Here is a 9,234-nt window from a genome sequence, read left to right as displayed (position 1 = left end):
AGCACGAGGGCCGGTGGGGCGGGGCGGGAAGTGGAGGGGGAGGGGAGGGGAAGAGCTTCCCTCCTTCAAGGTGAAGCGGTGGCCGGCTCGTCACAGCTGGGCGTCGACCCGGTCGACGTGGAGGGGATGTAGCTCAGTGGTAGAGCGTTCGCTTTGCATGTGAAAGGCCCCGGGTTCGATCCCCGGCATCTCCACACTTTTTGCTTGTTTACCACTGTGGGCAATTTATCCATCGGGTGGAATGTTTTCGGAAAACTTAAGCTCTGAAATTTGTGCCGTTTGACTGTGGGGGCTGTTGTCGTTTTGCCACCGACACTTGTGACTTTTACTTATTCCAAGTCTGACCCGTGGAACGCACGCGCTTGCGGATGTTGGGGTTCAATGAGCGATAAGGACAGAACTCTTCTCGCCGGCGTCGAGGGCGAGGGACTCTGAGGGGGGGAGGGGGAAGGGGGTGTGGAGGGGTACGGACCTCAGACGATAGGCCGCGCGCCGGCCTAGCCGCGAGACGCAGCCGCGGCCGCGGCCGCCGCGCCGGGCCGCGTCGGGCCGAGTCGCTACTCAAAGCATGCTCAAAGGTCGCGTCGTATACTCGACACGAGTATAACTTGTTGGAGCGTCTGGTTCACCCCTCTACAGAAGCATCGGTGGTTCAGTGGTAGAATGCTCGCCTGCCACGCGGGCGGCCCGGGTTCGATTCCCGGCCGATGCAATACACTTTTGCATTTCGCGTTAAGACATTTAAAATAAATGTAAAGCAAAAAGTGTGGAGGTGCCGGGGATTGAACCCGGGGCCTTTCACATGCAAAGCGAACGCTCTACCACTGAGCTACACCCCCTCTTGTAAGAAATGCCGACCAATAAACACTGTGCTGAAAGTGAGCCAGTAAGCCGGCAATTACCTAATCTGCCGAGGTCAATGGTCTGGCCGCGGACCCTCCTCGTCGGGAGGATGAGAGGATCATCGGGAAGCCCGGAGCAACTGGGGAGCCGCTTCGGGTGGCACTTGCGAAGGGACGACATAAAGGGAAAGCATTACTAAGGGCCCCACGGCGTCTGTCACGACGGGGGTGTAGCTCAGTGGTAGAGCGTTCGCTTTGCATGTGAAAGGCCCCGGGTTCAATCCCCGGCACCTCCAAATTTTTGACATAATTTTTGCTGTGGGTCTATGCGTTGCGTATGAACTATTGCGAAAACGCCACGCACGCATTTCCATTCCCCCCATCGCAGGTGTACCAGTTGGAGGAGAAGTGGATGGAGGCCCGGGCCCTGCAGAAGTTCCTCTACCTCGTGAGCCCCATGTCGTGGCGCCGGGAGCACGACCACCTCAACGGCTCCGTCCCCGCGGAGGGCTCCTCCGAGACCAACGTGAGCGGGGACAGCTCGGGCGCGCCGTCGTCATCGCACGCCGGGGCCGGGGACAGGCGCCACTCGGGGCTGACGCAGGCGACGCAGGGCACCCAGGCCACCCAGGTGTCCCTGCCGAGCCGCGACCAGATGGACCGGGCCACCACCCTGCAGGACATCATCGACACGTTCCTGGAGGAGACCAAGACGAGCCACCAGCCCACGCTGTACTTCACGGAGCCCGAGCAGCTGGTCAAGGTGTTCCGCTCGCTGGCCGCGCAGAGCCTGGCCTCGCTCGTGCACATCGAGCAGCTGCGGCTGCCGCTGGAGGCCCTGCAGGCCGGCGTGGCGCAGGCCAAGGAGCGCGTCGAGCGGGGGCTCAGCGTGCTGCAGGAGCAGGTGGCCGACCTGGAGAAGGAGATCGCCTGGGAGGAGAACAGGGTCGTGCAGCTCCAGAAGCACGCCGACGTCATCCTCATGAAGGTGTACAAGGTAAGCAAACGTACCGCTCGCTCCAGATTTCTTTATGTGCAATATGTGACGGATTATGCCAACGAGTCCTATCGACCAGGACATCCTCACGGGCTCGGGTGGCGAGAACGTGCTCACGCTGCGGGTGTGGGTGGAGGACGTGTACGAGAGGTGCGTAGCGCCCAACGACTCGCACCTCACGTCCTACCAGATGATGTGCGCCGTGGAGCGCATCGTGGCCGCCGAGCTGCTCGCCCTCGACTACCTGGACCAGGAGCACGTCAAGCGCGCGCGCAAGCACGTCTACATGGAGGAGCGCCGGCAAATGAAGAGCGCCAACGACGCGCAGCGCAAGGTGCGTCCACTGAGCTATTCCTGTCGATAGAATAGAGCAGCTTTTGGAGAGCTCGAGCAGCCCGTTGAGACCCCTGTCCCTGCCCCCACAGTTGCAGCAGATGCAGCAGCTGGTGCACCGCATGGAGCGCGCGCTGGAGCCGCCTCCGCCGCGCGGCCACCGCCGGCTCGTGTTCCGGTCGCGGCCCCCGGAGCCCAAACCGCCGCCCCCGCCGCCCCCCGAGCAGCTCAGCGAGGAGGAGCTGGACCGCAGGGCCTTCTTCATGGAGTGCGACGAGGTGGACCGCCTCAGCAAGCTCATCTCGCCCGTGCCGAAGAACATCGCCCGCCTGCTGGGCCGCGAGTACGGGCTCAGACGCGGCGCGGGCCAGGTGTCGCCCAGCGACTCGCACACCGGCGAGTACACCAAGGACGTCGTGTGGTCCGTCACGCACGTCACCACACCGTCCGAAAGAGTATAATTACATTTCAAGCGTTTTGAAATGAAAACAAGTAAAGTCTAAATTACTTTGTAAAAAATATCACAATTTTATTACTAAGAACCATAATTGTAGTACAATAAAAATTTTAAAAAAATCAGAAAGAAACAGACATCTTGCAAAAAAAACATAACATATTATTCTTGAATAACATTATCCTCAAACAAGCTCTCCAGTTGATGGTGCAAAGTGTTGGAGAGGTAAGTATTAGGAGTCTCCACACTCATGGGTTTAGCTCTCCTTAGAACAGTAGGAGTCTTTAAGCAACCAAGCTGTGATTTCATGTCACGGTACAAGGAATCAGGTTTGAAAGATAATGCAACATTTTCTTTGTCGTCCTCCTTGCAGGGTGACAGCTTTTTGAAAGACAACTTCTCAAATTCCAAATTATTGGGGCATAGGGATATCTTCTCAGAACATGAAACGCCAAAGTCAGCATTTTCAGTAGACTTTGATGTGGGATTTAGCATTGAATTGAATTGGAAATTACATTGGCCCTTCCTGATTTCTTTCAACAATCCAACAGTTTCTAAATTAACCTGTAGTTGGGAATCCAAAACAGAATTCATCTTTTGAAATGTCAGCTTGATAGCTTGCATTACACTTCTTTGTTCAGAGAGGAACAACTGCACTTCATCATTACTAGAAGACATTAAAAGCGGCCTCCTAATTGATCGTTCAGGGTGAGGTGTAGATGTTAATGCAGCAATTTCAACTTCTTCAAAAGCAGCTGTGGAATTAAATTGACTCTCAGGAGTCAATGGTTTGGATGCAGAAAATATTTTTGGTTTGGGAATTTTTGATTCACTTGTATTGAACTTTGTAACTGAATTCTGAGTTTTTGCTTCAATGGTACTCGGCTTAGTCTTGTCCATTGACCTTAATCTGTTCACTGCCTTTGCTCCTGAGGAAGCACTTTGTGACGTTCCAGGACACAGGGCCTAACAAAGCAAACAAAAGTAAATTACAAATAGGAACAAAGCATAATGACCGGAAGGACACCGCCACCAACTCGCAGCTCTACCTTATCTCAATCCCCTTCCTATAAATTGAAAAGTAATTTTTTTTTTATTAAATTGCAACTCACTGTTTTATTTGTGATAGTAGAATTCTCTTCTAAAGTTATGTGAGATTCCTTTGATTTTGGACTGAAACTTGAGGTACTACTAAAATCACTTGGAACTTGGTTGGCTCTTGAACAAGCTGCAGTAGGTGGCAAATTTGAAAACACAGCCTATAAAAAAGTTACAAAAAACTACTTGAGAATATTGAATTACAGTACGTTGTATTACTCTACCAAGAAAGGAATTTTACCTTTGGGTGAACAACAGTGCTGTCGTCCTCTGAAATAGTTTGAGCAAGTATTGATGCATCATTCACGGATTCATTTGATATGCCAATGCGACTCAGACGTTTAGAAGTGCTGCCTCTAAAACTGCCAGTCCCTTTCACCTGTTTCAAACCCGCTGTTTTATTCTTGTCAAAGGTGAGCTGGCGGGGCACAAATGAATGTCGAGAAGGTTTTAAGGCTGGGGCAGAACCTATAGTAAACATAGAAGAATGAAAAACATGATCAACACTCTTGAAATTAAATTCAGGTAGAAAATTATTGTCAGTCTTACTCAGCACTTCATCCTCTCTAACAGGGGCAATAGTCGACCTTCGTCTCATTTCTTGATTTTTAAATTACAATGATGAAGTGTTGTTAGTGATGTGATTGGGTGTGCTGAAAGCACAAACAAACCAAACACACATAAAAGAAACATTCACCTATCACCAAAACAGCTGATTGAGTATGTGATATCATGACAAAGAATTATCTTCAGGAAAACATACATACCACACTTAGCGAAGACAGAAACAGAAATAGCAGACCAGCCGAGACCTCTGCATGTATGTCAGTCTGGAACAGCGGGGCCAGTAATCACCAATATTTGACTTTCTTTGAAACTTGAAATCAAGTAAGTAATTCGACCGGTAAGAAAGGTTATTTTGGCGCGCTGTAGCAACACGACCAGCACGACTCAGGCGTTGTGTTGCCAATCTTTGAGGCTTCGAGAGTCAGTCAGTAGGTCCCTGCAATGCAGTTGATTTTCTTAAAAGTGGTTTATAATGTATTGAGCGTCTCATCAACCAATTCACAATATGTTGTTTTTCGGAATAGACTACATGATGCCTATCTTAGTACTAAATTCATAATCGTTCTGTTGGTACGGAAATTACCATGACCCAGGTATGAAAAGCAACAGACAGAAAAAATAAATCAAACAAATCATTGTTTCAAATGTCTTCCGTTAGAGACTATCCTAAAAACTCAAAATAATTGTCATCTTCAACAACTTTAGTATCTGTGCTGAAAACAACGAAGAGAGATTCCAGGCATCACAAATAACTTTTGCTATGTACGTTGACAACACATGCACAGTTTTTGTTGTTTCGCTGTTGCAGTTGTTGTTGAAAATGTCGTAGTGGCAAGAGCATAAAGCCCAGCTGACTTGACCACCTTGAAGCAATGTTTTCCGGTTTTATTGATTTAGGTCAACTTCAGTTACGAAAAAGATTTAACATTTAATACGGGTTTTTTGGACTTTGATCACAATGGCTTGCTTATGTGCGACACCTTGAAATTTACTCTGTAGCTGGTTACTAACTTTCTAAACGCCATCGCTGGCAGAAGAACTTTGACGGAACTTTGACATAACATATGCCAACATGACTGTCGATAGCAAACAAACGAGGGAAACATTGTCCGTCCTCGGTTTATGTCTACTTTTGTACATTGTCAGTAGCAGCAATAATGTTATTGGGAAAATGCTGCTGAATGATTTTCCCTTCCCAATGACAGTAACCATGGTGCAGCTAACCTCTATATCACTCTACTCTGGACCTTTCTTTAGACTCTGTGGGGTCCGACGATTTGTAGATATAAGTTGGCGTTATTATTTCAAACTCATTGTACCGCTAGCGCTTGGTAAATTTTTGGCTTCAGTACTAAATCATGTCAGTCTGTGGAAGGTAACCGTCTCATATGCTCATACAGGTGAGTTGAAACAAGTTCTCGTTCAATATATAGTATTCTGTGCCTCTCTACCATTCTCCAACACAGTTCAAATCTGAAAATTCATGTTTTCTGATTGATTTATTTTGATGTGTTCCAGTCAAAGCCACTATGCCACTCTTCACAGTAATTTTGTCAAGGATTATTATGGGTGAGAAACAGACAGGCAAGGTATGTAAGAATATGGTCTTGATGAATTCAACAACATGAATTCCACTATCAATCTATGGCTGATATCAATTTTACTGTTGTAGGTTTATTTGTCGCTTGCCCCCATCATTGTTGGTGTAGCAATTGCAACTCTGACAGAATTATCCTTTGATATGGCTGGTTTGATAAGCACATTAACTGCTACTCTTGGACTCTCTCTTCAAAATATTTTTTCTAAAAAGGTTTGCCACATAACCAACTCATTGTGACATTTATATCTGGAAATTGTACTTTATCATTTCCTTTTCTATCTCCAGGTCCTCCATGATACAGGAATGCATCACTTACGTCTACTTCACATTCTTGGAAGACTGGCTCTATGTATGTTTTTACCTCTGTGGTTGTACTTTGATCTGGCTGCTGTTCTGAGTCATCCCAATCTTGTAAGCACAAGCACATGTGTGGTTAAAAATCATTTTTCACTATTATTAGGGCTGAATTTATTTCCTGGCCATAATTTAATGTAATGGATGCCCTGATTTTATTTTTCTACAGATAAAGAATGGAAGCTATAGAACTCTTATTCTTCTTTGGGCTGATGGTGGTCTGAATTGGCTTCAGAATGTGTTAGCATTCAGTGTCATGTCACTTGTTTCACCTCTGACCTATGCAGTTGCAAGTGCATCAAAACGTCTGTTTGTCATTGGAATTTCACTATTCATTCTTGGGAACCCAGTAACCACTGTTAATGTCCTTGGTATGATGATGGCTGTGTTTGGAGTTCTTCTGTACAACAAGGTTTGTTCTTTATGTTTTTCATTTTTTTTAAAAATTGTATTGAGGCTTCTTTTTATCTATAGGTCTATATGCACGCTGTTTTATTGTTTTTCAGGCCAAATATGATGCACGCCAGGAGGAGAAAAAGCAAACAGTTTTGCCTATGACTCAACACTTACAACCTCAATCTCATAAGGGATATGTTAGTCTCCCTAGCTCACCTCACCACAATCTGAACTATCTTGAGCGTAGCACAAATGGTAATGTGAGTACTATGCGAGCTGCTGGTCCTAAGCAAAATGGATCAGGAAATATTTTAACAAATGGGTGGGCAGATCAGAGCATAAATGTACATATTCATCCTCCTATTAATAACAACATCAGCAGTAATGGTTACACAAGTAGAGAAAAGAAACTCTCCAAACCTAACATCCTATTTGTATAATGTTTTTTCTCTAAAATATCATAACCAGAATGTTTAGTGTAGTAAAGATATGCCATCACACTTTTTTTCTCAAACAACTGTGCAGCTGTCTTTGATTCTCTGTTGAAAGCAGAGAACAATTTGGGTATGTGCTGATTTGTTTCCGTAGAAGTTGTTCAATAATCATCTAAAGTAAGATTTTAGAACGAATTCTCATTTTTAATATTCTACCTAGTCACTGTCCATGCTGAATTTGCACAAGGATCAGGGTTGCATGGATTCACCTAGTTAGGTATGTACTGTAGGTAGTATAAGAAAAGTTTTATTTTTGTATGAATTTATGAGAATTAGATACCTTTAATGGCTCAAAAAGTTTAATCTCTAAGCTCAAACTACTCATTTTATCTGGGTGCGTAAAGGCTACCAGATTTTGCGAAACCATAAGATGTATAATGATACATGCTAGATAATTTAAGATTTGTGGTGTACAATCAGAGCATTTAAATTTTATGGTTTAGTTGCCAAATCTCATTTTTATTTTGTTGTATATATTTGCTGGAGATTCCTTTATTTTTATTTTATCTTTCATTGCTATTATATTAGCTGAGTTTCTGTGCTCTTTTACTATTTGTTGTTAATGAATACGTATGAAAATAATTTTTGTGTTGTGGTTGACTGAAGCTGTATCGCTTCAAACGAGATTTTTTAAAAGTGAAATTAATTTGTGTTGTGTGTTAGATATTGAAATGCCTTGTTGCTGTTACAATCATTTTATTTGTGTTGCAAATTGATAGCACATCTAAATTACATTTACAGGTCTATGTTTTGTTATTGTTATAAGTTTGGTTTTTTTCTTTTTATATTCTTTGTGTGCCTCGGAGTATATGAAAACAATGAGAAATCCTTTAAAAAACGTGTTATGATATGCACTTGGGGTGTGAACTGTGTTTGTACACAATTATTTGGAATGACACTAGAAGTGAGGCTGATGAAAATACTTCGACAGTTGTCAGATCTGTTTTGGGGGGTAATGTTTAATGCGTAAGTGTTTGCAGAAAATTCAAGGTTTGGAGGAGATTATGTTTAATCTGCTTGCTCAAAGAAATTTGTCATCACACTTACTCAAGAAACTTAAAAATTTTGAATAACCCGTCTTTGTATTATCAATATTGTTTTGTTTTATCTTATGCTAAGTGTTGGCTTTGATGTCATTAGAATTTACTATCATCAGGGTAATGCTACTGAAGTGTTTGCCATTAATTATAAAAGTGTTTCTTTTTTTTAGTTAGGGTGACAGTTTCTTTTTACTGCCATATTTATTTAAATTTGCCTAAGCTCTTCAATTTACGTTGTCTTATGTTATAACTATGAAAAACAGTACAAAGTTCAGTACATTGAAGATTATTTGCCACAGACATTGTCTTATCTCGCTAAATCTCAATATTCCCAAAGAACCAGTGTTGGACAGTATTAAAATTGTGCTATTCTAGACAAATTAAGCAGGATGCTAATCGTTATACATGTCAACTTTCTGGCAATCTCGTTTGTGTTTTCTTTTCAAAGAAATTTAAGCATTAACTTAAAATTTATTGTGCTCTATATGGTGTGAGAACCAAAGAATGTAAGTCAGCCTACACATTCATCGATTGCACTCAAGCCGAGTGTATGTGATATATGTGTAAGTTTATGTTGCTAATATTTGTATAGAAAGGGCATTAATGCATTGTTTTGGAACTTTCTATATTGTAAAGTGCCTTCATCATAATCATCAATCCATTGATTTGGTCTCCTAACATCTTGTTGGCAAAGAAAGACTCATGTTGTATTATCAGACTGAAAAGGTAGTTAATTACCTTACTTGTGCATGTATTCTTGTTACTTCCGAAATTATTTTTTTGACATTCTCCATTTTGCCAATGGAGCATCAAGATATGAAAGGGAGACTATGTAGACCATACCATATATGTTAAAAACTGCAAACTTATGGTGGGCAAACTACTTAATTTAATCAGTGATCAGGTATCATGTTACTGTATTTGCAGATATTTCTAGGAAATTTAGGGCAATTATTTCTTTTGATCAGTGCATTGCACCAAGTCTTCCTTTAACTTGTGTATCTGAAAAGACATTAAGGGATAATTACTAAGAGATAGCTAACATTCATCAATACAACA

At 43.3% G+C, this 9,234-nt stretch overlaps 3 protein-coding genes and 4 non-coding genes across 8 annotated transcripts; 5 read left to right on the top strand and 2 right to left on the bottom strand.

Moving 5' to 3' along the window:
* Window positions 1-122: 122 nt before the first annotated feature.
* Window positions 123-194, top strand: Trnaa-ugc (transfer RNA alanine (anticodon UGC)). The gene has a single exon. It is a non-coding gene; the product is annotated as a tRNA-Ala (tRNA).
* A 447-nt stretch (window positions 195-641) lies between these two features.
* On the top strand, window positions 642-712 carry Trnag-gcc (transfer RNA glycine (anticodon GCC)). The gene has a single exon. It is a non-coding gene; the product is annotated as a tRNA-Gly (tRNA).
* A 55-nt stretch (window positions 713-767) lies between these two features.
* On the bottom strand, window positions 768-839 carry Trnaa-ugc (transfer RNA alanine (anticodon UGC)). Its single transcript has one exon. It is a non-coding gene; the product is annotated as a tRNA-Ala (tRNA).
* A 227-nt stretch (window positions 840-1,066) lies between these two features.
* On the top strand, window positions 1,067-1,138 carry Trnaa-ugc (transfer RNA alanine (anticodon UGC)). Its single transcript has one exon. It is a non-coding gene; the product is annotated as a tRNA-Ala (tRNA).
* A 42-nt stretch (window positions 1,139-1,180) lies between these two features.
* LOC127749076 (cilia- and flagella-associated protein 100-like) lies at window positions 1,181-2,732 on the top strand. Its single transcript, XM_052265718.1, has 3 exons — window positions 1,181-1,839; window positions 1,919-2,173; window positions 2,265-2,732. Exons 1-3 carry the CDS (start codon window positions 1,255-1,257, stop codon window positions 2,631-2,633), a joined length of 1,209 nt encoding a protein of 402 aa, XP_052121678.1. The 5' UTR covers window positions 1,181-1,254; the 3' UTR covers window positions 2,634-2,732.
* LOC113203005 (uncharacterized) lies at window positions 2,677-4,689 on the bottom strand. Of its 2 annotated transcripts, none has more exons than XM_052265720.1 (5): window positions 4,492-4,689; window positions 4,274-4,421; window positions 3,966-4,192; window positions 3,739-3,885; window positions 2,677-3,592 (listed from the first exon to the last, which is right to left on the bottom strand). In XM_052265720.1, exons 2-5 carry the CDS (start codon window positions 4,320-4,322, stop codon window positions 2,789-2,791), a joined length of 1,227 nt encoding a protein of 408 aa, XP_052121680.1. In that variant the 5' UTR covers window positions 4,323-4,421; window positions 4,492-4,689; the 3' UTR covers window positions 2,677-2,788. The 2 variants fall into 2 exon arrangements, with proteins under 2 accessions (XP_052121680.1, XP_026273262.1); XM_026417477.2 differs by having other exon boundaries at window positions 4,274-4,377; window positions 4,492-4,687.
* A 251-nt stretch (window positions 4,690-4,940) lies between these two features.
* LOC113203004 (solute carrier family 35 member E1 homolog) lies at window positions 4,941-8,900 on the top strand. Its single transcript, XM_026417476.2, has 6 exons — window positions 4,941-5,691; window positions 5,810-5,880; window positions 5,964-6,101; window positions 6,177-6,302; window positions 6,415-6,657; window positions 6,752-8,900. The coding sequence occupies exons 1-6, from the start codon at window positions 5,364-5,366 to the stop codon at window positions 7,079-7,081; spliced, it is 1,236 nt and encodes a 411-aa protein (XP_026273261.1). The 5' UTR covers window positions 4,941-5,363; the 3' UTR covers window positions 7,082-8,900.
* Window positions 8,901-9,234: the final 334 nt, after the last annotated feature.

The sequence above is a fragment of the Frankliniella occidentalis genome, unplaced genomic scaffold (genome assembly GCF_000697945.3).
Source record: "Frankliniella occidentalis isolate FOCC.00 unplaced genomic scaffold, Focc_3.1 Scaffold29, whole genome shotgun sequence".
Classification (NCBI taxonomy): Eukaryota; Metazoa; Arthropoda; class Insecta; order Thysanoptera; family Thripidae; genus Frankliniella; species Frankliniella occidentalis.
Note: the sequence above shows the minus strand (reverse complement) of the source record. Positions and strands in the feature narration are given on the sequence as shown.

Coding starts and splice junctions, on each gene's coding strand:
- LOC127749076 (XM_052265718.1), top strand. CDS start 1,255: ATGGAGGCCCGGGCCCTGCAGAAGTTCCTCTACCTCGTGAGCCCCATG. Junction 1,840..1,918: donor TCCTCATGAAGGTGTACAAG/GTAAGCAAACGT, acceptor CCTATCGACCAG/GACATCCTCACGGGCTCGGG. Junction 2,174..2,264: donor CCAACGACGCGCAGCGCAAG/GTGCGTCCACTG, acceptor CTGCCCCCACAG/TTGCAGCAGATGCAGCAGCT.
- LOC113203005 (XM_052265720.1), bottom strand. CDS start 4,322: ATGAGACGAAGGTCGACTATTGCCCCTGTTAGAGAGGATGAAGTGCTG. Junction 4,193..4,273: donor TAGAGAGGATGAAGTGCTGA/GTAAGACTGACA, acceptor TGTTTACTATAG/GTTCTGCCCCAGCCTTAAAA. Junction 3,886..3,965: donor GCACTGTTGTTCACCCAAAG/GTAAAATTCCTT, acceptor ACTTTTTTATAG/GCTGTGTTTTCAAATTTGCC.
- LOC113203004 (XM_026417476.2), top strand. CDS start 5,364: ATGACTGTCGATAGCAAACAAACGAGGGAAACATTGTCCGTCCTCGGT. Junction 5,881..5,963: donor GTGAGAAACAGACAGGCAAG/GTATGTAAGAAT, acceptor TTACTGTTGTAG/GTTTATTTGTCGCTTGCCCC. Junction 6,102..6,176: donor AAAATATTTTTTCTAAAAAG/GTTTGCCACATA, acceptor TTCTATCTCCAG/GTCCTCCATGATACAGGAAT.